This window comes from Cervus canadensis, chromosome 9, assembly GCF_019320065.1.
Source record: "Cervus canadensis isolate Bull #8, Minnesota chromosome 9, ASM1932006v1, whole genome shotgun sequence".
Taxonomy (NCBI): domain Eukaryota; kingdom Metazoa; phylum Chordata; class Mammalia; order Artiodactyla; family Cervidae; genus Cervus; species Cervus canadensis.
The window spans coordinates 81,871,500-81,898,187 of record NC_057394.1 but is presented as its reverse complement, the minus strand read 5'-3'; the positions used below and the strand labels follow the sequence as shown (position 1 = coordinate 81,898,187).

The 26,688-nt window shown below is 52.7% G+C and overlaps 3 protein-coding genes across 9 annotated transcripts in view; all 3 read right to left on the bottom strand.

Moving 5' to 3' along the window:
* Positions 1–6,918, bottom strand: part of LOC122447150 (mitochondrial intermediate peptidase) — an 80,893-nt gene extending 73,975 nt beyond the window's left edge. Inside the window, exons 1-3 of the mRNA XM_043477585.1 lie at positions 6,733–6,918; positions 3,716–3,889; positions 362–450 (exon numbers count right to left, since the gene is read on the bottom strand). Coding sequence (XP_043333520.1) covers positions 362–450; positions 3,716–3,889; positions 6,733–6,870 — 401 coding nt within the window. The 5' untranslated portion in view covers positions 6,871–6,918. The remainder of the gene's footprint in view (positions 1–361; positions 451–3,715; positions 3,890–6,732) is intronic.
* A 3,382-nt stretch (positions 6,919–10,300) lies between these two features.
* On the bottom strand, positions 10,301–18,238 carry LOC122447571 (complement C1q and tumor necrosis factor-related protein 9). Of its 3 annotated transcripts, XM_043478265.1 has the most exons (6): positions 18,159–18,238; positions 17,943–18,049; positions 13,932–14,081; positions 13,568–13,749; positions 12,623–12,685; positions 10,301–11,260 (listed from the first exon to the last, which is right to left on the bottom strand). In XM_043478265.1, exons 4-6 carry the CDS (start codon positions 13,731–13,733, stop codon positions 10,488–10,490), a joined length of 1,002 nt encoding a protein of 333 aa, XP_043334200.1. In that variant the 5' UTR covers positions 13,734–13,749; positions 13,932–14,081; positions 17,943–18,049; positions 18,159–18,238; the 3' UTR covers positions 10,301–10,487. The 3 variants fall into 3 exon arrangements, with proteins under 3 accessions (XP_043334200.1, XP_043334202.1, XP_043334201.1); XM_043478267.1 differs by lacking the exon at positions 12,623–12,685; XM_043478266.1 differs by lacking the exon at positions 13,932–14,081.
* Positions 18,239–20,085: 1,847 nt separating this feature from the next.
* Positions 20,086–26,688, bottom strand: part of SPATA13 (spermatogenesis associated 13) — a 219,960-nt gene continuing 213,357 nt past the window's right edge. For all 5 annotated transcript variants that reach the window (XM_043477670.1, XM_043477671.1, XM_043477672.1 and 2 more), the window contains 2 exons: positions 25,071–25,145; positions 20,086–23,728 (listed from right to left, as the gene is read on the bottom strand). In XM_043477670.1, the coding sequence (XP_043333605.1) occupies positions 23,553–23,728; positions 25,071–25,145 (251 nt within the window). In that variant the 3' untranslated portion in view covers positions 20,086–23,552. The remainder of the gene's footprint in view (positions 23,729–25,070; positions 25,146–26,688) is intronic.

Here is a 26,688-nt window from a genome sequence, read left to right as displayed (position 1 = left end):
CCCAGGGCCAGCCCCGGGGGCTGCAAGGCCACCACACGGAGGTGACCCTCTGGCCTCGCCCTGCGGCCCCGGCATCGGGGTGACGGCTCTTTAACCACCACCTGCCCGAGATGCTAAAGGGCCCGTAACCCAGGGAGAGGAGGATCCCGGGCATCCGCTGCGCCCGACCGCCGCCCCCATCACAGGCGTTTTAGTCACCATCTCCCCTTCTCACAGCAACCCCGAGAGCAGATCACCGTGCCAGCCCTCAACAGGACGAGGACCGAGTGACGGGATGGGCAGGGAAGCAGCCCAGAGGTCTGTGGTGGGCACCCCCTCCCCACCTCGCCCCGGCCAGCACCCCTGGGGAGGGCACACCCACTTCTCCACCATGGTGCCGATGCTCCGACAAGCCTCCTCCGCGGCCTCCCTGAACGCCACCTCGGGGTGAGCAATCTTCACAAAATCGGCCTAAAGGAGACACAAAACCAAAAGGATGTTTACAGGAAGCCTGCTCCCAGGGTCTGACGGTGAAAATGAAAATGTGCCATCTGGCTTCACCTGGGCGTTTCCATTCCTGGAATTCTCCTTCTCACTGCACATTCATGAAACCTGTTATTCCCAGGAACTGAGTCCGTTTCATTCCAAGAAAACTTTTACCAACTTTTTTTTTCCTAGAAAAGTCTTTCTTATTCAAATATAAACATGAAGTAGATTCTTCCTCATTGTATTGTTCAAAAAAGCACACTCTGGTTTCAAATCATCCAGAGCTTTCTAGTGTTCAAACCATGGTTCTCACACAAGGACACTGACCTGGCTCCAGGAGCATCTGTGGGAGGCTCTTCCTGTTTGAACAGACACCTGGTGAGGTTTCCAGGCTGAGTGAACTGCATTCCAGCCTTTGTGCAGAAGACAAAGGTACGTTCTGCACTGCCTTCAAATCAACATGAATTCACAGGGGCAGGCGGCCTGGCACGAGACTAGGACCACTACTGTGACTTTAGAATCTAACTAAGCCAGAATCCTTTTTTTTAAAGATGCAAAACTAGATTTTAGACTTCATGTTAATTACAGGGGAAATACAGGGAAACTGCAAAATACTACATGTATTCCTCATTCTCATGAAAACAACATGTGCGTAACAGGAAATAAATCACCACAAAGTAAAATTTCCTGATTTTATTATCAAATAGTTTTCAACATAGAAACATTTAAATCCATAGCTTGAGCCGACATCTGATACAATAGTAGGACAGTATTAGTAGAATGGCACCTGAGAAGTGAGCTGTGTAAAGTTTACAAGTTATATAAATCACTTGTCTACATTCTGCAGGATTTACAAACAACATTAACATTCAAACACCATTTTAAAACTCGTTTTTGATAGTGATGAGGTAAGCAATACTGTTACACAGGGACTGGGTTAAGAAAAACAAAGGACCAGTTGATGGGAAATGTAGTTTATAAAATCTATGCCTTATAATATGTTACTGATCTTACTAGCAGACAAAACCTTAAAAATTCAAATATAATGTTCTCTGAACTTTTTTACCCAAAGATGAAGATTCTTGAGAGTCCCTTGGACTGCAAGGAGATCAAACCAGTCAATCCTAAAGGAAATCAGTCCTGAATATTCACTGGAAGGACTGGTGCTGAAGCTGAAACTGCAATACTTTGGCCATCTGATGTGAAGAGCAGACTCACTGGAAAAGACTCATTGGAAAAAATGCTGGGAAAAATCAAAGGTAGGAGGGGAAGAGGACAACAGGATGAGATAGTTGGATGGCATCACCGACTCAATGGTATGAGTTTGGGTAAGCTGCGGGAGTTGGTGATGGACAGGGAAGCCTGGTACGCTGCAGTCCCTGAGGACTGCAGTCCCTCGCAGAGAGTCGAACACTACTGAGTAACTGAACTGAACTGTACATGTATAGGTCACATCCTAGCCTTTTTGAATGAAATATCATCAAACTTCATAAACACAAAAATTTCAAAAATAGAACAAGTTATAGGGCAGAAAAGCTAAAATCTTCTAGGGAAAAGCAGAAGTAAAAATGAGGAACAAATGATGGAACACTGGAATTAAAAGTGGAGCCAGGATGACAACAACAGAAAGTGCTGGGATTTCTGAGCGCAAAGCTGACACTTGCTTTCAGGTAAGTGAAACCTGCTGACAGCATCTACCTTTCAGGTTCCAGTGACACGATCAAGCAGAGAAGGTTCTGACAGCACGTCGGTCACACTCTCTTGGCACAAGCACATCCTGGCCGGACAGAACCCAAACCCAGAGCAGCCAGGAAGCAACTGAAGGAGCCGCAAGCACAGCTCACTTGATTCCCAGGAAAAGCCTTCAGGAGGAATATCCTGTCCATTTCTTTACAAGTGGGACGCCTGCAGTGAGGACTGTATGGTGATCAATAATCAGGAGTATGACTGCCCAGAGCAGGAGAAAGGAAACTTCCCAGAGAAGGAAAAAGCAGAGATGGGGAATGTTATGCTAGGGAAAAAGTCAACCTCAAAAGGTAAATACAATTCCATTTACCTGACACTTCAGAAACAACAAACTACAGGAACGGAGAACAGGTCAGAGGTCACCAGGTGAGAGGTGAGGTGGGTGTGACCCTCAGGGAGTGTTTTGGGGTGATGGAAGAGGCACGCGTCCTGATCATAGGGGTGGCTGCGTGCACACAGGGTCAACACAGAACGGCACCGGACCCTGCAAGAAGTTGATCTTACTATACGACATCTCACAAGATGGGCAGGTGACCTTCCTGTCACTCCAGTGAAGGTTCTGTCCGGCTGAGGTGGCAGCCAGCCCCTGGAACGGTGAGAGAGCAGCCTCTGTGGTCAGACTGTCTGGACTCAGGCCCAGATCCACTGCTCACAGGCTGGGGGACTTATCCTCCGAGTGCCTCTTTCCCTGTTGGAAGGCGGACGTGCAAGGAGGTTAAATCAGCCCATCCAGGCACAGCCCTCGCCAAGGTTGGGTGTCAGTAAGAGCTACGAGCAGTCCACACCACAGCACAAGCCCCACACGCTCGGAGTCTGCATCTGTCTCACGTGACTGTGTTCCCGGTGTCCAGCTCTGGCTGGGGGTTCCGTGGAGAATGAACATGGAGGAACAGCTGTACAGCAGGGAGGGTTGCGGCCTGCAGGTCCCTGCACCCCACAACGTCTTCACCCACAGGACCGCTCGAGACGTGGCCCCTAGCCGAGAGGAGTCTTGCTCCCAACTCAGCTGGTGGAGACGTGCACGCACTTCCATCTCAACTCCAAGTGTGGGGGAAAGATGCTTGATGTAAACAATTGTTTGATGCAAACACCTTATTTTGAACTAGAAGATATTCCTGAAAAGGTTTATAAAATCTATTTCATAAGAATTTTATTATAAATGCACAGATAAGTATTCTACTAGAATTTTGGTAGAAGCTCTCATAAATGAAGAACGTTTGTCACATGAAGACTCTTCCCCATATGAGTAATCCCTCTCTCATTGCATGTTACACAGCTATTTGATTACATACACATACTCAAGTTTAAGTTCTGTGACTTTTCCCTGTACAGTCTTTCCATTCACTAGCTCACTTCCCAATAACAAACGATGGCCAACGGCTCTCAAACCCTTCAGACGAGAACGGAGAACCGCCTTCCAGTCCACTACTGAGCCTCATAACCTGAACTGAAACTGTAACAGTGAGAGAGGCGGTCTTCAGCCCCGGCCCGGCACCTTACTCACCAGGTCGGCCACCCTGCACAAGGAGTCTGAGAGCTCGTCGAAGATGAGCACGGTCTGTGGCCCGGGTGGCGTGGCGCACACGCGCCTCACCAGCTGCTCCGTCTTCCTCAGGGCCTTCTCCTGGGCCACGCGGAATCCTTCTGGGGCACTGAGCTCGGGTACGCCAAAGAGGCCCTGGAACCCAAAGAATAGCTCCCACTGAGAACAGAGCACATGACCTGGGGGTATTACATACACTTTTCTCATACAGAAAACCTCAGCTTTCACTGGTATTTCTTATCATCATGACACCTGTCATCACAGGTATCCCTCTCACATTCCCCGAGACGTTCCACATACACGACACTGGAATGGAATTTTTCTTCAATTCTTATTTTATAAAAAAAACAAAAATAGGATGATACACATTCAAAATCCAGCTCTGTCACTACCATAGAACAGCCAGGATTACATGACACACATTTTTAAAAAAAATTTTAGCAGTGCCTGGCACGCAGAAAGCATTTCTTTAACAGGAGGCAGCTGTAACCACTATCCGCTGTATGACCCTGGTCAAGTTCTCACCCCTCCTTGGCCTAACGTCTTCATGGGACACAGGGGGTTAATAGATGCTTGGACCCAGGAACTGGGGGACTCCATTCTCAGGACCCTGCCGGGCACTGAGTGAGGTCCAGGGCATGGCACCCAGCACTCCACAAACAACACAGCAGGGACCACAAGTTGATGACTGAGCACATACATATCTTTAAAAGATAGAATAAACATGCCAAACCACATCACAGGCTGAAACTGGCAGCAAATGCTATACTTTCCACAAGCATTCCAATTTTTTTCTTTAAGAAAAAAATCACTAATCTAATGGGAGGGACCATCTTCTTGCACTGGTTCAATCACACTTGCTGCAACACTCAGGAAGGCAGTGTTCTATCACTCAGAACCCACAAGCACTTCTTACACATGCAGCGCGTGCCAAACGTGCACCATGGACTTTCAGGGGCTCTTGAGGGCACAAACTAGTACCCTCCTTTTACAGATAAGGAAACACCCTCTCAGAGGTTGAACAGCTCTGAGGTCACTAGGTCACAAATGCAAGAGATGGGACTTGAACGTGCTCCAAGCACCCCTAAAGCCTATGCTTTCTCTGCGTGTGGACTGCAGCTTACATTGGAAAGTCTCTTTGCAGAAGGCCAGCCCCAGGACTAGGAACCCTGCTCTTCCACCAATTTAACCAGCAACCCGACACAGGGCCTGACATAGGCGGGAAATCAGGAATGAGGCAAACTAACAGGCCAAACGCTTGGCTGTGCAGATCAGCTGTGTAGATGCTTGCCAACTGCAGGGAATACGAAGAGGTGAAACTGAGGCCTGTCAGGCCCACAGTTTCTGCAGGACTGGATGCAAGAAGCTGTTAACTTCTGTTCAAAATACATTAAGTTGGAGTTAATAAAGACAAGGGCAGAGCAGAATCAGGGCCAAAGCCTTCCCTGGTCTTTACAGTGATCTAATCCGAAGAGTTGACTCATTGGAAAAGACCCTGATGCTGGGAGGGATTGGGGGCAGGAGGAGAAGGGGACGACAGAGGATGAGATGGCTGGATGGCATCACCGACTCGATGGGCATGAGTTTGAGTAAACTTCGGGAGCTGGTGATGGACAGGGAGGCCTGGCGTGCTGCGATTCATGGGGTCGCAAAGAGTCGGACATGACTGAGCGACTGAACTGAACTGAACTGAACTGAATCTGATTCAATTACAGACTGCTGTCACCTCTCAGCACACTGCCCCATACTCCTCTCAGGAATTCTGAACCTCAGCCTACCAGTTATGGCCATGTTGAAAACCTACATATGCTGTAAGGTTTCTTTTTTGAAATAAAAGCCAACTCACATATTTGAAAATCTGCTATCAGCACCTAAAATCATGATGTATAAAAGAAAAATGAATAAAGCTAAAAAGAGTTCTATTTCACCCACCCTTCAAGTGGATGAAGTTCTATTTCATAACCCTTCATGCCTTTCTGCTCAGTACCCACAGGTCGAGCTGATTCTCACACCAATTATGTCAATACCAGCGTTTTTACCCCCAACGAAGCTTGTGCAGCAAATTTCACTCAAAGATAGTTTTAAAACAAAGAAAAGTGGTGGGGGCTGGGGGTGGATATGAAAAACTCAATCATGAAGCCCCCTGTAACCACATCTCCGACTCATCTTTCCAAGAGAGGCAACAGTAAATAATCATGAAAAAATAAAAAAGACAAAAACAAGAGTAACAATGTAAACTGAGCAATATCCTTAAATGCAAAGTAAAGCAGGCACAGTTGAGTCCCTTCCAAGCTTCCCTTCCTTCTGCCCCTCAATCCAGTCATTAACGCAATGAGTGTCAGGAGCGGGTGGTTGGGCGGGGAGGCGGGTTGGCTGTTTGGGACCAGCACTGGTTGCGGACTGTTACAGAAGTGATGGACAAGCAGCAAGTTCTACTGCAGAGCCCAGGGAGCCACATTCAACACCCTGAGACAAGCACAATGGAAGAGAACGTGAAAAAGGAGCTGAGCTACTGTGGTGTGCAGCGGAGACTAACACCGCACTGTGCATCAACCAGACTGCGACAAAGTGAGCTTGGAGAGAGGAGGACTCAATCACGAGTGTCTGCGGCACGCCAGACCCCGCGAGCGTGCGGACGGACAGACCGCCGGGTGGGTCTCCGCGGTGGGCAGCACCGCCTCGGAGGCCAGTCCCGCGTTTTACAGGAAAAGAAGAGGCCAGAGCTTTGAACAGAACTGACGAGGGCGTCTCGGGCATCAGGGGGAGACCAGCGACACTGACCACGGAGGCCCGTCCCGGAGTAGTGACACCGCAGGCGGGCCCGCCTCACCCGGACCGGCCGGGTGGGCAGGGGTCCGCGCGGGCAGGAGCCGGACCCGCACGCGGGGCCGCACCGGGCATCAGACCCTCAGAGCGGGGACCCCAAGGTCACCGCAGACAGGCGACCCCCGCCGCCCGCGCCCCCAGACCCCGCTCACCCCGCGCTCGCCGGACCGGTCCAGGCGGCGGCCCTGGGGCTGCACGGTGAAGGCGGCGCCCACCGGGGACCAGCAGGTACTGACCCGCCGCACGCGGAGCCCGGCCCGCAGGCCGCCCAGCCTCCGGGCGCACAGCATCTCGCCGCGTCTCCCGGGCAGCGACCGCGCCCCACGTGACCTCGCGCTTCCGGGAGGGCCGGGGGCCGCGGGGCCAGAGCGTCGCCCGCCGACGTCCGCCGCGTGGAGCGCCCCCGCGCGCCGGGAGTGGGCATCGCAGGACGCGCCGCCCCGCCACGAGGCCGGGCGGTGGCCGGGGACCCGCGGGAGCGGCCGGCACGCCGCGGGCCCTCACACTGGACCGAGACCCGTCGCCCCCTGTCGGCCTCCGCTCCAGGTAGGAGCGCTGCAGGTGCCCTGCCACTCCACGTGCGAGCCCTGCGGCCAGAGCTGTCGGCCGACCTCGGTCCACTGACCTTGAACTCGCGGAGATCGACGACAAACCGACGGAGCAAGATCTGAGCCGGGAGGGCAGTGGCGGAGAGGGCGAGGGCTGGGGCCGGAGGGGTCCCTCCAGGTATCCGCGGGGGCGGAGGCCGTGCAGGGATGGGAACCTCACCTGGACGGCCCGCGAGGATGACCCTGCCCGAGGGCAGCCCCGAGCCTGCTGCTGTGGCCTCGCCTGGGCTTGGCGCGGAACCGGGTGCCCAGACCAGCTCCATCAGGCCCGAAGGATGCCTCGTGCCGAGGTTCAGGCCGAGGGGCGTCATGTCTCACCTGGGTACGGTGGCGGTAGGTCCACCCCTGCCAACGCCTGTGGGCTGTGAGCAGCCCCAGAACCTTCTCTGAAGTTCCAGAATCAAGGGCCAAGTTCCATCCTTACAACACCTTAGTCTTAAACGGAGTTTGGTTTTAATTTAGCCTGGTGGGGAAAAAAAGCCCCAGGGATCAAAATGATAAGATATTTAAAATTTACTTAAGGCAAGTGCCTGGGAGGGCCTGCACAAGTCTCTACAACTTAACTACAGATTCTGCATTTGTGTATATGTGGCAAAGCATGATTTCATTTTCTGCAGGCTTTTTAATGAAAGATTCCAAGTTATTTAAAATCCTCAAAGTCCTTACTCTATGGTGATTAATACTGCGTTGTCTGTGACTGGGTTGGTCCTTGGGGCAGCCACATCTCAGGTCGGCATGGCATGACACATGTCAAATGTGTCATGTAAAAAAATCTATCAATAAATTTGACAAAAGTACTTATTTTATCATAATTTTTAAAAGGAGTTTCAAGTCTGAGAACCTTTTTTGAGCTCAGAATGGTTTTTATACAAAGGTAACTGTTTTAAATGCAAACACTGAAGCCTGCAAACACCCTCAAAGGATGATGACTTGTGCTGCATTCACAAAGTGTGTTGTGTCTCAGAGAACCTGGCATAGTTAGACTTGTAAAAACTACAGAGATGTAAATCTATGGCTGATTCATATCAATGTATGACAAAACCCACTGAAATGTTGTGAAGTAATTAGCCTCCAACTAATAAAAAAAATAAAATAAAATAAAAGACTTTTAAACAAACAAACACAAACTACAGAGATCCACAGCTGAAGCCCCAATACTTTGGCCACCTGATTTGAAGAGCTGACTCATTGGAAAAGACCCTGATGCTGGGAAAGACTGAAGGCAAGATCAGAAGGGGACGACAGAATGACATGGTTGGATGGCATCATCAACTCAATGGACATGAATCTGAGCAAACTCTGGGAGATAATGAAGGACAAGGAAGCCTGGGCGCGATGCAGTCCATGGGGTCGTAACAACAAAATGGAAATGATTTCTATATACTTCCAAAGTTTTCCAAAACCACTAAGTAATTTTTCAATAGTTCATCTATAGCAGTGCTGCCTGCTTGTAATGATAATTCAGAAAATTCCCATTTTCCCAAGGAATGAAGACACTGTCACAACCATACTGGCTTGGTTGGCATGTGGCAGGAGTGGCTGTTAGTCCCTCAGAGAACTAACAATGCCCCAGGCTGGGGTTTCGAAGGTGCTGTTGCTCAAATATGCACCAGGCTTACGCCCTCTTTCTTGTTGTGAGTGCTAAGTCATTTCAGTCCTGTCTGACTCTTTGCGACCCCATGAACTGTATGTAGCCCACTAGGCTCCTCCATCCATGGGATTCTCTAGGCAAGAATACTCGAGTGGGTTGCCATGCCCTCCTCCAGGGGGTCTTCCCGACCCAGGGATCAAACCTGCCTCTCTTATGTCTCCTGCATTGGCAGGCGGGTTCTTTACCACTAATGCCACCTGGGAAGCCCATCTCTTGCTTATTAGTTGCTCTCATCTAATAGAAAAATGCCTGGATTTAACGTAGGTATATTTAAACCTTTTAGAAGGGTACTGGGACCATGCACAATTATTCAGTTCAACCACTGTTGCACGATGGGAGACAGGGTCACAAAAGGGCTGAAAACTCACACAAGTCCAACTCCTCTGTTGTGGCTGAAACAACACCTCGATTCTTGGTCTTGGGTTGTTTCCACTATAATCCTGCCAGAGACCTTGGACCAGACCTTGGACCATAATCCTTGGACCAGAGACCACTTGAGATTCTTTCAGACAACAGCAGTAGTAACACAACCTGCCTCAAATTGGTTTAGGCCAACAGAGTTTGTTGACTCACACACTGAGACCGTCCAAGGGTACCTCTGCTTTCAGGACAGCTGGGCTTACAGGCCTAAACCTTGTCGTCAGGACGGGTTTACCTCCAGCTCTGGCTTTGTTCTCAGGCTCTACGGATTAAAAGACAGCTGCCACCTAAAGCTCAAGCTTCAGCTGGAAGAGACCTTTTCTGTTTTTCCACAAGTCTTTCGGCATGGCAGATTGTGTCCATTGGCTCTAGCTGGATTGAGCGCCATCTTGGAAGTAGGCACCATGGACCGAGGAAGACAATGTTCTCACCTGCCAGGCCTGCACCTCATGTGCACCCCAGACCCCAGCGTCTACAATGCTGGAAAGACCAGGCCTGAGCGTGGATATCAGGATACGTTTACCAGCAGGAAGGGAAGTGGACAGTATCTGAACAGGAAACATCCACTATGGCCTGGAGGGCTGGTTTCCCTTTTACCCATCATGCCCTAGAAGGCACATCACCACCCTCCACTTCCAACTCTCTGCCTGGTCTCCCTGTTCAGTAACTTTTCCTTCTGCTTCATTCCTTCAAAGATTTTAGAAGGTAAACAGTGAGGAAACTCTAATGGAATTTGCCCTGCTGGGTTTGGCTTGGCTGGGACCTGGGACCTGGGACCCTTCTTGTCTTTCCTGTTTCTCCCTCGTGGATGGGACCTGCTGTCCCGGCCCCTGTCCACTGCTATAGAAGATAACTTCTTATCTGCTTCCTCAAGTTCACAGGTGAGAAGAATTTTGCCCCAGGGTGATTCACATAGTAGGTCTTGTGGCTCCTTCGAGCACTAAAACGGTATCAAAACACTTCCCACAGGGAACACACAAGCAGAGGATTCTCCGGACCATGGGAATGAAGAAAAATATTAAATAAACTGTAATAAACACGGCAGGTGTTTTTAGATTTACTCTTGGAGGGATACTGAGTTTTGTAGAATCAGTTTTAGTGAGAACGTTCCTCTTTTTACCTTTTTATGGTATGACAGTGATAACATAGTTAATAGCATAAAATCATCAGATAACATCTTCACCAAGCTAACCCCGGTGGATGGGGAAGACTGCCCTCCCCACACCCGTCAGGAGCTGCTGAATAGCAGGAAGCCCGTGAATGTCGTGTCGTCGTCCTCGTCAGCGAACAAGCCGTTGAACCTCTCCCCTCCGGTCACCTGCAGCCACACCTCGTCCCCGAGCTTCAGGGGCAGGACGATGCCGCCTGAGGCCTGGTCCTCTGAGCCTGTGTAACCGTCCTTGGTGTGCAGGACTTTGGCCCCGTTTTTGACCAGAGACACCTGGACGTTCCTGGAGAAGACGGTGACGTGGTAGGTGAAGTAATAGACGCCGGCCACGTGACAGGTGAACTTGCCCGTGGCCACGTCGTAGTGGCCAAACTCGTTGTACAGGATCCTGTCGAATTTGATGGGCGTGTCTGACGGAGGGAACTTGCTCAGCACTGTGAGCCCCACCGTGAAGGCGCTTTTGGGCAAGGCGGGCGTCTCGCCGATTTTCCCCTTTTCTCCTCGCTCCCCTTTCCAGCCTCTCAGGCCTCGGACTCCAGGCTCGCCCTGGGGCCCTAGGGGGCCAGCGTCTCCCTTGGGACCTGGCTTTCCGATGGGGCCCGTGGGCCCGGGCAGTCCGGTTGGGCCCAAAGGTCCGGTGTTGCCCTCAGGCCCTTCTGGACCCATGGGCCCCACGTCGCCCTTCTCCCCCTTCTGCCCCTGGGGGCCTGTCTCTCCCGTGAGGCCTTTCTCCCCCGGGAGGCCCACGAGTCCCTTTGGCCCGTGCTTCCCTGGGGGTCCTCTCGAGCCCTGGTCACCTTTGACGCCCTTCGCTTCCACATGTCCGTCTGCCCCTGAGAAGGAAGAGAGAGAACAGAGGAAGAGACAATTTGTGAAGCTCTGCCTTGTGACGATATTACTGAGAACATGAATGAAATAAAGCAGCACCCAGGCTTAGTATGAGGTCAGGGTGTGAAAATTAATTTACTCCTTAATCGTGCAGATACACACACACACATGCGCATGTGCACTCAGGTGCACCCAGAACACTGCCTGACTCATGTAACACCGACTAAATCAGCGTTGGGGCTCATGTTAAAATGACAGTTCTTCTTTGGGGTCTTCCCTGGCAGTCCAGTGGTTAAGACTCCCTGCATCCACTGCAGGGGGCAAGGGTTCAATCCTTGGTCCCCTGGTCGAGAGAACTAAGATCCCGTATGCCCCAGGGCATGGCCAGCCCACAAAAGAAATGACAGCTTTCTGCCCATCCCCCAGGGAACTCCTTTGGAAGCGGGAAAACCACAGACAGCAGGTTCACCAGGCCATCTGGGGAGGTGACTCACAGCACTGATGACCTGATGCCCTGAGAAGCTCCTCACTTGAGCTCTGCTCTGGCAGGTGCATCACACTGTGCTGGTTCCCCCTGTCCCCATCCCCCCCAGCCTGGCCGCCCCCTCTTCCCACACCCGAGCCCGACTGGGCAGCAGCAGTGTGATCACGGCTCTGGAGTCAGACGCCAGGATCCAGCCGGCCTCCACCACTTCTACACAAGCTGACGCCCGCCTGCACCGGTTCCTCACCTGTAACCTGGGATAATAAACCGCCTCCTGTATATGCTGTTGTGTTGAGTCAGCACATGGAAGGCACTAGAACCACTTTGTGGCAAGGACGCTGTGATCACCACCCTCCCAAGCACCCTCCCGCCTCCAGGGACCAGCTCAGGTGCCCCTTCTCCTGCAGGGCCACTGAGTCAGAATCCTGCGTCTTTCTCAAGGCCCAGCGCAAAATCAGGCTTCAGCAAACCACAGACCAAGGGCCACTTCTGCCCTCCACTTCCACCCTCCTGTTTTTGAACAGCCCGCAAGCTAGGAATGGTGGGCATTTTTAAATGGTCACCAGTCATGTTCCGAGATTCATGACAATCATGTACAATTCAGGTTTCACAGGACACAGCCCCGCACGCTGAGGCCTCCCCGTCTCTGCTTTCTCCTATGACGGAAGAGCTGAGCGGTCATGACTGGGACGCTGTGGCCCTTTACAGAAAGTCTGCCCATCTCTGCACTGAACTGTGAGCTTCTGGAGAGAACTGCGTGGCCTTTCCCATGGGTCACTCTCAGAGCCCCGTAAGGGACTTGTCCTTGGTTAACAGTTAACACTTCTCGCCACATCACTGACAACTCAGGATGAGGGCAGCTGAGTGGGAAGCTGTGTCTGACCTGGTTCTCCTTTGTCACCGGTCATCCCGTCCTTCCCAGGGCCACCAGGACGCCCTGGTTCTCCTGGTGAAAAGTGAGAAAACAGACAGGAGTTAAAATTCTAGCTCCAGTTTCCTGAGTGTGTCAGTGATGGAGGGTCCCAGGGAGCCCCAGCCTGACCCCCTCATACACGACACATGGTGGGGTATGAGCAAGGGCATTTGGGGTGAGCGGCAAGAATGCTGAGTGGGCAGAGCAGCGGGCTGTGAAGTGGACGGGTGGGCTTCCCAGGCATGCAGCTGACGATCACGGTCATGTGTTTCTCACGTGACAAGGACTTGGGTAGGGGCGAGGGGGCTTTCTGTGGTCCTTTTCCATCACTCTCTGGGGAGTGGACTGGAAGGTCTACTAGCCTCCTATGAAAGCACAGAGGACCATGCTCACACCACACTACTGGGGATGGAAGAGCGGGTTCTGGAAGGACCTCTCCAGTGCCTTAGAGTGGTGGTCAACGTGCTGTGCAGACCACTGGGACAGGAGGCCATGAGGTTAGCACCACGCTGGGTGCTCCCTGCCAGAGACCCAGCCATCGGATCTCTCTAGACTCTGGTGCCAAAGACCCCTCATACCGGCCACCTGAGGCAAAAAGATCCATGACGTCACTTGCTCCTGAAAATGGCCCTGCAGTACCGGAGATGCTGGCGGGCAGACAGGCAGCCCCACCCAGTGGGAAGCCCGTGAGGACAGGGTCCTGATGGCCTGTGCTGCCCTGTACCCCACACCCAGCCTGGGTCTGGCTGGGGCAGGCTGTCTGTCAGTGTCTTCTAGGCGATGGAGAGAGATATGTATGGATGGATGGAGAGGGGCGAGCGGGTAGGTGCTGAGCGCACAGGCGATGAATGAATGGAGGAGGCGAGAGGAAGTGGGGAGGAGCGGAGGGCAGCTGCAGGCGCAGGTGGTGGGTACCTGCGTCCCCCTTGTCGCCCTTTGCCCCGTCTCGTCCATCTCTCCCAGGCAGTCCATTGTGACCAGGGTTCCCGGGGACGCCAGGGTGTCCCTGCTTGCAGGTGTCCTGTGAGCTCGCCATCCCCGTGCAGACTCCAGAGACAAGCAGGAGCCACCAGATCCTCATGGCTTGGGTGTCAGGGCTGAACAGAAAGAGGGAGAGGCTTTTGTCACCACAGCCACAGACATAGCCTCTGCTCTGCGCAGTGGTCAGGCTTGGACAGAAGGATCAGGACGGGTTAGGGTGGGAGCCGGGAGAAGACCAGCCACCCACAATAGAAGGACACAGCCTTGAAGGGATGTGGGAGGTCGGGGCAACTCTTACTGGTGAGCAATCGAGGAGAGAGCCACGTCCCAGGTCAGGAAACCCCTGCTGACCAAGTCCCTTTGGGCAGACACTCCAGTTGACTGTTTTGCTTTGGGCAAATCTCTTTTTGGAGCCAGAGAAGAGATGAATGCTTGCCTTTTGGGGCTACTGCAAAAAACAAGATCACGCTGTGTGTGAAACCACGTGTTGACTGGTGAAGCAAACACGGAATGAGCCTCTGCTTGGCATCCCCACTTCTGGGTGTACACAAAAGAAGTGACGCAGAGGCTCTCCCAGATATTTGTCTGCCCACATTCACAGCAGCGTGGTCCACAATCACCAAAAGTGGAAACATCCTACGTGTTCACTGACACATGAACAAAATGCGGTCCGTGCAGAGAGTGGACACGATTCAGCCTTAAAAAGGAGAGAAACTCTGAGGCATGTTACAACAGTGATGAACCTTGAGGACACTGTGCGCCGTGAACTTAGCCAGTCACACATGCAGATATTGTTTGGTTCCACTTACGGGAGGTACTGGGAGGAGTCAAGTTCAGAGACAGGAGAAAGGTTGGTTCTAGAACCACTGCAATAAAGTGGATATCACAAAAAAACTGAGTCACACAAATTTCTTGGCTTCCAGCGCATATAAAAGTTATGTTTACACTATACCGGGGTCTATTAAGTGTACATGGGTTAATTTTCAGTGAAATTGAAAGGGTGAGTCGCTCAGGTATGTCTGACTCTTTGTGACCCCATGGACTGCAGCCCACCAGGCTCCTCTGTCCATGGGATTCTCCAGGCAAGAATACTGGAGTGGGTTGCATGCCCTTCTCCAGGGGGTCTTCCCAACCCAGAGATCAAACCTGGGTCTCATGCATTGCAGGCAGATTCTTTACCCTCTGAGCCAGCAGGGAAGTGCCCTCCCCACCAATTGCAGAAAAATGCTAAGCATCACCTGAGCCTTCAGCAAGTAGCAGTAGTAACATCACACGTATCACAGATATCATCATAACAAATAGTGATGAAGACATTTGAAATATTGTGAGAAGTACCAAAATGGGACACCGAAGGAGCTGATGCTCAATGCAGGGTTGCCCCAAACCTTTAATGTGTTACAGAACGGGATATCTGTGAAGCACAATGAAACAGTGTGTGCCTGTCTATGTAGTAACAAAAATTAGAAGCAGATATATCCAAATGTACAGGGCTGCTTTGGAGTGGGGGGTTCTGAGAGCTCCTCTTTTTTAAAAAGGCTTTTTTACAGTGTCTATGAAACTGTTTCTAGAGATACATTTTCTAAACCCAGCTAGACTGTGACACCAAGGATTACGTCGCCACCTGATAGAAGCCGCTATATGTCTCAGGGCCCAGTCTGATGCACAGAAAAGTATTTTCGGAAAAGGAAAGTTGGATGTTTCCCTCTGAAGTCACAAACTTTCAGGAAATCAAGCTGAGTTTTCTCAGAGCCAATTTCCATAAATAAACTACACCTTCCTCTTCTGTTTAACTCAGAAGTGGCTGGTTGCAGTCAAATCTAAACTGCATACACAAGCCTCTGTAGGGGTCTATATTTCTCCCTTTGTTTTCAAAATGTGTGTTACAATTAATCCAATAGTAAAACAGATCATGAGCTCATAAAATGTCAGGTTGGGAAAAACTGCACGTTGCTCTCCGGCCAGAGAGGAGCTGAGATGAAAGCAAATGTGCACCCTTCCAGGAGTCTCTTCTGGGCCTGACATGAGCAGAAGTGCCAGTTGTGAATAAAGGAACACCTTCGCCCCCCAGATGAGCAGCGAGAAAAGGGGCAGCACCGTCTCTAAAGAAAAAATGTTTAGCAGATGGACAGGAGGGTTTGCACAAGGCATAGAGGAGAAACCATATTCGTGGGTTATTTTCCAAAACAAAAAGTTACAAAGGTGTCTCTCACAAAGCCTCAGGCTGGCTCCTCAGTTGCAAGGTTTAACTCCAGCGTCCCATGTTTGTGTAGAAGGTGCTGGAGCTAGGACCCGCGGTGGCTTCCCTCCTCCACTTCCCTGCCCCCTGTCGTCTTCTCTGGCTCTCTCCCCCTCCCCTACCCATTCTCCACACAGCCCCTGGACCGGCATCACTTGCAGGTAACAGCATACTGAAGACAGCAGCTGCATCTTTACACTTTCTTATTTTCAGCATATCACAGTCCAGTATCTGTTGTGTGGTTGAATGAATGGATACTATCCTGGTTCTAACTACGTGCAAATCATCACAGGCAGGCAGCTGGATGCTGAATCTAATCCTTGTGGACGCTTTCAGTGGAGGGTCTAGTCTCTCTAACACCCCTGCTCCCCGTCGCCAATGGTGATAGAAATTCTAGCTAGCATGTGGCAGCCCACAACAGATTCATGACCCAGCTTCCTCGCAGCCTAGGTCCACCGTGAAACCAGCCTGTGGCCGCTAGGAAGTGGGTGAAACCAACACAGGCAGCGTGGAGACCACGACCTTCCCGGGAAGGGGTGCCCCCTCCCTCGTGAGCCATCGTGGACCCCTTGAAGGAGGGCAGCGCCCTGGGGACAAGAAATCCTGGTCTCTGATGACAGCGCAGGCCACCCTGCCCTCCCGGCCAGTTGGTGACATGGGTGAGACGTGCATGTTCTGCTCACTCGCCGGAGCCTGTGATGTGGGGTCTCTCACCCGCATCCAAGCCTACATCATATGCGATGCAAGGCTTCCGCTGTCAAAGGAATGGGCACCCATCCAAAGTGAGTAGGGCTTGACGCCTGTAGTCACTGAGCTCTGGGCTGCTAAGGATACACTGGATCAGAAACCCTTCAGGTGATACAATAGACCTCTGACAGCGGGGACGGCAGTGTATCAATACCGCCAGTGTGGACACATGGAGAGTGGACACAGTCCTCCTGCTGAATGTCAAGTTCATGGGGGGAGGAGGGCCCCTGGGAAGCCCCCGTGAGCCCCTAACCCTAAGAGACAAAAACAGCTACGGACAAAGGGTTACAGACTGCAAACTGCTTTTGGAGTTACTGTGTTTTAGACCCAAGTAAAATCGGTTCTTCTTGTTTCTGGATAGTTTCTCCTATGCTTGATCTGTATTCTCCTTCACTACTGAATTGCTTTACAAAAGGTCACTCAGGGCACACCCTGATTACTATTCTCCAAGGACATGATGTCCTTGGTCCACAGCCAAGGTTAAGGGTTTCCACTTCTCAAGGTTCCTAGTTTTCCAAATAGGAAGATTTAATGAAGATCGGCCGGAACCCAGTAGAGCAATCTTCCCTGGGTCTCCAAACCTCCAGCCTCTGAAGGCTGCATAGAACCCAAGGGGTGCGTGAGCCCAGAGTCACCCCCGACATGACTGCCCAAGAATCTAAACCTCCAACCTGCCATCACTGAAGACATTTTCCTCACTTTCTCTATACTTTGTACACATGTATTTCTTCTTCAACACATGTTGAGGACCTTGTTTTAAACTACCCTGGGTAAGTTAGTACTGCCAGGAATCTAAGAATGTCCACCTTAACATTTGTGTAAAATAATCCAAGCTTCTCTAGAAAGCTCGCTAGACAGGTCTCACGATTTATCCTAGGGTTTCACCCTCCTCCCAGATAGTCTGCAGAGTTCTAGCAGAAAGATTTCAAAATCTGCTTCTATCTCCTATGTAGCCTCTACAGAGTGTATTTGGAACTGTCTTACTCCTTTCTCACCCCAAACTCTGTAGACATCTACCTACTTTGCAAAACGTGGGCTTCCCTGATGGCTCAGTGGGTAAAGAATCCACCTTCCATGCAGGAGACGTGGGTTCAATCCCTGGGTCGAGAAGATCCCCTGGAGAAGGAAATGGCAACCCACTCCAGTATTCTTGCCTGGAAAACTCCATGGACAGAGGAGCCTGACGGGCTGCAGTCCATGGGGTCGCAAGAGTTGGACACAACTGAGCGACTGAGCACACACATCACACACCAGTGATAGCAGAGCTGCCTTCTGACTCCAACGCCTTAAACTGAATGCAAAGAAGTTGTGTCTTAAGGCACTTACCTGCACCCAGGGCTGCAGGCGGCACCCAGGGGCTCTGCAAACCAGGAATCAGAAGCAAACTAAAGAAAATCACGCCTTCCTGCCAGGCAATCCCCTGGTGGCTAGATCTGCAAAACAGCAGGAAGGGGAGGGAACACGTGAGCATAAGACCTCTTGGAAGAACTTCAAAAACTGAGGCAATGCTCGAGTCCGCCGTCGTCCAACACCACCACTTACTTCAGGCGATAGAGCTCCTTCTTTCCTCCTCTTTCACTGAGAGAAGGTGAGGCGGCTTCCGGGTGGGCCTGGAGGGAGGCGTCCCCAGCAGCCTCCTCCCCTTAGAGAGACCTTTGTGCCTTTGCTTTCTTTGTGCGGCTCTGAGCTGACCTTGGGTCAATTATGAGCCAACAGAACTGAGACAAAGACGGTACCGTTAGGCCTCCTTCAGACCCCAGACGCTTCCACGCGACATCGCTTATCTCGGTCTCCCCGCCTCCATGTAGTTCTTGTCAGTGTGGGCGCTTGTGTGCCTAAGACTTTAACGCCTGTCCTCTTCACAACACACGGGCTTCCCTGGTGGCTCAGCAGTAAAGACTCAGCCTGCAGTGAGGGAGACCTGGGTTCAATCCCTGGGTCAGGAAGATCCCCTGGAGGAGGGAATGGCGACTCACTCCAGTATTCTTGCCTGGAGAATCCCATGGACAGAGGAGCCTGGCTGGCTACAGTCCATGGGGTCACAGAGTCAGACATGACTAACACTTCTTCACCACACATGCATGCATGTGTGCACACACGCACACAGCACTAAAAACATGCATGCGTGCATGCTAAGTCGCTTCAGTGTTAACCCTATGGGCTGTAGCCCACCAGACTCCTCTGTCTGTGGGAAGCCCAAGAACAACACAGTGAAACTTTTTTTCCAATCCCATATAATCAGATTCCTCTCTTTTCCCGTCAGTCTATGAACGCTGATTTCTGACTTAAAAATAACATCAAGAGAACAAATGCCCCAATGCTCTTTCTCCGAGAACAGCTCTGAGGGCTCCCCTTTGGGGTCTGCTGGGGCCCTGCCTCCTGCCCCAACCCCCCAGGAAAGGGGCGGTCCCTGAAGTTCTCCCAGAATCCAGATGTTTGCTCCCATGTCACAGGACACGTGCTGCCTTTTAGTGATGCTCCAAGTGCTTGCCTCCAGACCACACACCCCACTGGACAAGCACCCGTCTTGCTGCCTCTCTGGTGTCCAGTGGGTGGGTGGGTGACTCACCTGGACCCCTCTGAGGACAGCCCTGCCCCCCAGCCTGCTCCTCCCCCCATGGGTGCCCCCCTGTGTCACTGGCACCACCCTCCGAATCCACACCCCCAGCCCATGAGCATAAGCCCCTCTTTCAGCCTAGCCAAAGGAGGTGGGGGCAGGTGGCTGTTCAGATAAAGAGTCAGCGGCGGCCTCTGTGGGGACCCCTTCCTGGTGACCGCCACAGCAACAGTGAGCCTTTGCTGACTTTCCCGAGCTGTTAGTTAGGGAGGGAAATTCCCTCATTTCCCCACCCCACTGGCCTGGCTCAGTGAACATGGCTGGCTGAGCCCCTCCGGGGAAGAGCCAGCAGCTGCCTCCTGCCCCTGGGAACCAGAACGGGCCTCCTCACTCAGGTTTTGTCTTCTCCAGTCTCTTCCCAATGTTTGGGGGCTTTTCTCCAAGCCGAGTGGCTCTGTTCTCTCAGAGACCTCTCTCTTCCACACTCACCCAGCCGTCTGACCAGGTCATTAATGGTGACTTTTTGCTGAAAAGAAATCTACCGGCATCCAGACAGGGAAGAAGTTGTAAATCCCAGAAAGCTTCCTAGATACTTACTCTCCACTTAAAATATGCTACACACACATATATGCATATACACTCATACACACGCACACACCCACCCCATACACTACACACACCCAAACACTACACACCCACTCATACACTCACACTACATACACACTCATACACTACACATACATGCATACACACTCACACTACACACCACCCACACCTCCCACACACATACCTACACACTACACACATACTCTACACACCCACATACACTCACCTATACACCATACATACATACGTAATACACCCACAAGCCACACACACACCAGGAAACACACACACACTCAAACGCATTACTACAGTTTGACAAATTAACTTTAATATACAGATACAAAACAACAAATGTAGATTCACAGCATTTACAAGAAATCATTCAAATAACATTGTAAATAAATTTTTTTTTACAAAAACTTCAGAGAAAGTACATACTTGTCGTACAAGCAATCTTATACAACACGTCAGCTGACAACACCTATGTCATCAGTTGGGAAGCTATCACTTGACCTCAACAGATAATATCGTCTTGATGTTGACGAGCTGGAATTAAAGGAACAGGGCCTGGAAAGCCTTGAAAAGTAAGTCAGTCAAACATGACGGATGCTGACATTTACAAAAAAAAAATTGACCAATTGTTAAATCACAGTTACAGTATCTTCTAAATTCGTGCCAGATACCTAATAAACAAGAAGGTAATGTTAAGTTTGTTGTCACTATATGTGTGTCCAGTGTTTAAGTTCCAGGTTTTTTTCCGAGATCAGATGTTTTCTACATGTTATTTTCAGAGTCTCTTGGATTCCACCTTTGTTGCATACATCCTGAGAACAGCATTAGCCAGGTGACATTTTAACAGGAAGACAATTTGTAGGTTAAGATTATTATGGGGACAACTTTGGGGCAGTCTGAGCTTGTCGTGTACCCAGCATCCCTGGCCAGCAAGCCACGTTGATCCACACTTGTTGGCACTCAGTGGTGAGGGACATGTTTTTTTCTCTTCTCCCAGACAAACATTACACACTCCGGTTTCTTCCCTGGTTCAGGTGGTCGGGCTGCTGTGTCCCAGCTGGGTAACTGAGTTGATCTGCATCGAGAACCAGCAGTCGGGGCTTGTAGAGATTCCCAAATGATAAAGTGCTGGGTGGTGGCTTCAACCGAACATTTCTGTTGTGAAACAGGTTTTGGATTAAATGCACTTTTGCTGTGTCTAGACAGCAGCGATGTAGGATCTGAGAGATTTTCTGAACAGGCATGAAGCTCAGCCTCTGTAGTATGAATAAAAAGGCACGGCAATATCCAGAAATGGGGTGGGGGTGGGCAGATGGGGGATGATGATGGACATGTTTCCAACATCAGGTCCACTGGATGGGGAGGAGGGTGAAGATCAGATCAACTGAGAACACACGAGTCCCAGGAAGAGGCTGGCAAATCATGGCCACTTCTTTCAGTTTGCAAGCCAAAGACAAGGATGCTACTTCTCCAGGGCTTTAGAAATATCCTGCTTTATGATAGCTCACAACCTATTGCAACACTGTTCTACATTTTAGGCTTCATCAAAACTGAGAATGCTGCTTCGGACCTGAGGCCATTTCCCAGGTCTTTCAACAAAGTTAGCAGAGACTTTAACATAAGTAACAGAGTAAGCGAAATTTATCACGTTATTCTATCTTTCTGACAGGCAGGTCCACCCATATTATGCAGTGTAGGGTTAAAAAGAAAAAAAGGCAGGACAGGGAGAGTGAGATTTCCAGAGAAGTCCATACACAATCTGGACAGAAGGATGTTTGTTTTGACTCCCTTTCTCTCCAAGTGGGACACGCAAGGAATCAAGAAGGAAGTTTGGCAAATGTGAAAACAGTACCCTGGCCCATCTATTCTGCAGGCATCTGCTAATAAACCCAAGGCAGACACACAGATTTAAAGAGGTCAAAGGATGCTACATCCTTTTAAACATATTTTAGTGATTTTTCAGATCATCTGGAAACCCCAGCGGGAGTCATCTGGGATGGACATCTGACCAAGCGACGGCTGCTTGTACGGACAGGCTGGGGGTGGAGGTGGGCAGCCTGGGGCACTCATGGCTCCTTCATTGGAAAGCCCCAGGGGAAAGAAGAGAGGGGAGTAGGGAGTCAGGGATCGGACGGGAGACAGACCAGGGCTGCCAACAGCACCTCCAGCCCTTGGTCCCCATGCTCTGGGGGTGGGGGAGCTGGGGGAACTGGGGGAGGTCAAGGGAGATGAGGGCCCGTTGGGTGCTTCTACACTGGAGCTGAGTCCTCACTGGAAATGTAACATGAGCAACTGATTGGCCTTACTTCCTCAAAGTAATCCTCTTTTATTAAAAAAACCACCAACCATCCAAGCAACCCAACCGTCCACAACTGCCATATACACACACAACTCTTTAGCACAGAGCACCTACAGTTTCTGCTGGGGGGCCCCACGAGAAGAATATATCATTATGCCTTGTTAGTAAAAAAGGTCAGTTATATAAATGCACCTAGAATGGAGACGTCTATTCGAAAAGGAAACACACGCACACTCGAGGAGCCAAAGCACCTCCGGGGAAGCCCCCTCACAGAAGGGGCCTTCATCCGGGATCCGGGGCCCAAGGTGCCCAGAGGGAGCACCTCCCTGGGGGGCGGCTCTGGGACCACACCTGGAGGCTCAGGTATCCTCCGTGAGGACAGCACAGGTGTGCCGATGCTCAAGCAGAGGCCTGGTAGGAAAGAGGGACTTCCGTGCTTTCAACATCACAGAGAGATTCTCAAGCAGACGACGCCAGGGCCTGACTGGACCCCCACCTGCTGCGCGAGGACGGGCAGCTCTCCTCCCGGCACCTTTACAAGTATTTTCATCAACATTTACGAGGAGACAAAGGCAAGGGGGTGACCGCCGATAGGTGTCAGCCGCGCGGCCCTCGCTGGAGAAGACTGCTCTCTTTGGACCTGGATCTGTTTTGTCAGGTCCCTTTCATAAGAAACACATCTTCAGAAACCTGTCGACGTGTGCATCACCACACGGCTGGCACTACAGCTGGGGTACATGTGACAAACGGAGGAACGTGCGGGAAGCGGGACCCTGGAGTGCCCTGCATTCACAGCAGCAGAAGGTCCATCTGTGTCACTGTTGCTGGATCAGGAAGGACAGACGGACAGGCACCAGGTGCTTTCTAAGCTGCTGCGCCTGCACGTTCACTTTATGGTCAAACTAAGGGGAACAGGGTTTCTGTTGCAAACGCATGTGTGTGAGTAGGTTCGTGGGTTCTGCCCAGGGTGTGGCACGCGGGAGAGGACTTGTGTACACAGGGAGCAGCGGGTCCCCCTCCCTGAAAGCCTCCGTGTCTCTGGGGCGCACTGGTCTGTGCACTTCGGACCCTGGACCGCATGCAGACACCGCCCTGATCTCCCTACCACCAGACATGGATTCGGAAGACGCCAGGGCACCCTGGGACCCCTGCGGGGCTGCAGCACCCATCCCCCACACTAGAGGAGAGGGACAGCCCCTGCACTGCCCGCCCCTTCAGGACGGAAGGCCAGTGACCCACCCTCCTCCTCCTGCTCCTCCGGGAGCACAGCGCCCTCGGCCCCGCCCCGAGCCCGGACCAGCTCGTCATCAGCGATGCTCCCGGGGCCCCGCCCAGCATCACTTCGGAGCCCGAGGGGGCAGCCGGGCCTCTGCTTCCCCAGGCGGGGCCAGGTCCTGTCCTCGGCTGGAGCGGGGCCCAGGGAGGCCTCTCAGCACCGGGTCCCTGGACCGCTGCCCCCCAGTCACTTCCTGAAAGGGGCGAGCTTGTTGAAGGTGTGCCAGAAGAGCGACGGCTTCCTCTTGGGCTCAGCCAGGGCGAACACCTGCTGCTGCGGCAGGCTGCTGGGCACGGTGACGTGGCGCTGGTGGACCGGCCGCAGGCTCTGGAGCGGGGGCGCTGCGGGGCAGCCGCCGTAGCCTGGGGCGGGGGTGCAGAGGGAAAGCCACTCAGGTCACAGGTCAGCCCAAAGGGAAGAGAGCCCCCCGCGTCCCCCGGCCGACCTCCAGTCACATTTCCCAGGAGGACCCCAATGGCCGTCCAACAAACCCACTCAGATGCTGCGTGCTGGACACTGATGGCCTCCCCGAGGCCTCACCTAAACCCCGTCCCCGGACTGCCCCGGGAGGCCCCGAGGCCGGGAAGGAGCCGGAAGCCGGGAAGGAGCCGGAAGCCCAGCACTGGCGGGGCAGAAAGTGGACGTGGCGTGGGGGGAGCGGCGGTGAGACGCGCTCGGTGAGAGCCCGGCGTCATCCGCTCACCGCCAGCTGGAGGCGTTACTGGGTTTCTCTGAGCCTCGGTTTTCCAGTCTCGGAGACAAGGGAGTACAGTGCCCACCGGGGGGGTTATGAGAGTTGGGTGAACGCAAGTAATGTGCTTAGAATCGCACCGATGGCTCATCAAAATGACCAGAACTGTTTCTTTAGAGCCGGCATTTTAAATCTGTGCACCGGTGGTCGGAAGTGAAGTGAAGTCAAAGTGGCTCAGTCGTGTCCAACTCTGAGACCCCATGGACGATACAGTCCGTGGAATTCTCCAGGCCAGAATAGTGGAGTGGGTAGACGTTCCCTTCTGCAGGGGATCTTCCCAACTCAGGTCGCCCACACTGCAGGCGGATTCTTTACCAGCTGAGCCACAAGGGAAGCCCACTGGGAAGCCACAAGGGAAGAACACTGGAGTGGGTAGCCTCTTCCTTCTCCCGCGGACCTTCCCCACCCAGGAATCTAACTGGGGTCTCCTGTGTTGCAGGCAGGTTGTTTACCAACTGAACTGAGGTGTAAAAAATCAGCTATAGGACCACAAGCTGACTGTGATGGTCAGCAGGAGAGGAGGACAGAACAGGGGTTCTGGAAGATGGGCTCTGTTCATAGCCTCCCTTGTCCCCTGGCAGGAGAGAGAGGACAACACGAGGGAACTCAGGGAAGGGGCGACCCCGGAAACCTTAGGGCTTCTCCCAGCTGGCCGCCCTGTGGAGAATCCCTCCCTTGCCACCCATGCTTCCGCTGGCTCAGGGGGCAGAGGTGGGGGCCTACAAGCCCCCCGCCCCAAGTTAAACCATCTTACAGTCGCCTCTGCACATGGGAGCACACACACTGAAGTCCATTCAGAACCAAATGCAGGTGGTTTTAAACCGTCTGTTGCTTTGATCCGTCATTCTTTTTAACTCACACTTGTCTCCCACTCAGAGTGGGTCACACGTCACAACCTCAGGCATTTCTCCCCATTTTAACTCCAACACTGACACACACACTCCGAAACTCACCTTTTGACTTTCCGTGTGCTGCCTTTTGAGCATTTAACATGGCGAGTTTCTTCTGATTTTCCGAAATTTCCATTCCTGGATTTAGACACAAATGTGGTATGTATTCAAAACTCATGAAAACATTTCAGGATAAAACTTGCACCAAAACCCACGTTAACCCTGAGGTCCTCTCTACAACCAGAGCAGAGAGCCTCAACTGTTGAGGAGGCAGAAGGGGCCGAAGAGGGCGGACAATGGACAGCCACACCGCCATTTCCCACACCAGGACCCCGTGCAGAGCGACCACTTGTGTAAACCCAGATGGACAGACACACAGGGCCTCCCTCACTGTCCGCCCACAAGGAGGGTGCTGGGGGAGGCCAGACCACAGGCCCTGTGAAAGCTTGGCTTCACCCCAAGCAGAGGTGATGTCTGAGCCAGGGGCGCTGGTTCCTGCACCCTGATTGCAGATCACGTGGACAAGGGCCAAGGGCAAGACTGAGTAGGGCCGGGTGGCTGTGCTGTTCTGGGCAGGCCCTCCACCCTGAAGCCAGAGACCTGGGCTCTGCCTGTGCAGCTGGCCGGCCTGGACCCACTGCCAGGACCCCCTCTACCTTGTTCTAAGGTAGAGTGTCCTGGGCCTTGGTCCCTCAGCATACTGACTCCTGTCCTGACAGGCCCTAGGATCCCCTCCAGGCTCCGGACCCCAGACCAGCCCAGCCCTCCACCTCCTTCCCACTCTCCACGCCTGCCTGGTTCACGGCGTCAGGGTGCGTCCAAGCAGGAGACACCGGGCACATGCGACTGGCCAGGCAAGGTCGGGGTACCTATCTCACCCCACATGCACCTGGGCCACAGGCCTGCCAGACCCTGGAAGACACATGCGTTCCTCCCCCTCATCCGCTCGTCCACCCATCCCTGTCCCCCAAGCCCCAGCTACAGGAAGCACAGCTGTGCCAAGAGGGGTACGGCCAGGCCCATCCAGGGCAGAGCTGAGAAGCGGTCACTGCTCTGCCTGACTGGTGAGACCTAGGAGGCCTCCGATGGGTGAGAGTCTCCGTGGTGGACTCGTGTGAGTCAGGGGAGGCTGCTGAAGCCCCTCCTGGTTTCCAGGCAAGCTCCCCTCATGGCAGAGCAGACCGTGGCCCCTGAGGTCTAGGACCCCGTGGGCTGCAGACACCGCCCTTCACCCCACTGTCTCCGGAGCCCAGGCCCTGTCTCCATGTGGCCATCTGTGCTCAGACCCCGGCCATGCCCAGGGGTGGCTCTAGGCTGGGCTTGGAGACCTGGGTGTAGCGGGGTGGGGTGTCGTAAATACCAGGCCTGGCAGCTCCAGCCTGGGGGAGTGGGAGTGGAAAGACAGGAGGGGGCTGGGCAGGAAGCAGGGCTGCCCTAGCGGCCCTGAGCTCTGGGGCAGGGAGGGGGCTGCTCAGCCTGGACGGACGGGGCAGCGAGGTGGATGCACTATGTGTGATGTGCGGAGCAGAGCTGGAGAGCAGAATTCAGGCTCCCTGTGCCTCTCCTGGTCTGGGGCGAGGGGGAAGTTACAGGCTTGGGGAGAGTGTTAAACTCTACTGGCCATGCTCTAAGCTAAGAGCAGGCAGGGCCCTGGGCCTCAATTTCCTCATCTGTGAAATGG

What these genes read in the sequence shown, in the direction of transcription:
- LOC122447571 (XM_043478265.1), bottom strand. Translation starts at nt 13,733, where the DNA reads ATGAGGATCTGGTGGCTCCTGCTTGTCTCTGGAGTCTGCACGGGGATG. An exon ending in GGGCGACAAGGGGGACGCAG is followed by an intron (nt 12,686 to 13,567) that starts GTACCCACCACC and finishes ACTTTTCACCAG; the next exon opens with GAGAACCAGGGCGTCCTGGT. An exon ending in CGGTGACAAAGGAGAACCAG is followed by an intron (nt 11,261 to 12,622) that starts GTCAGACACAGC and finishes CTTCCTTCTCAG; the next exon opens with GGGCAGACGGACATGTGGAA.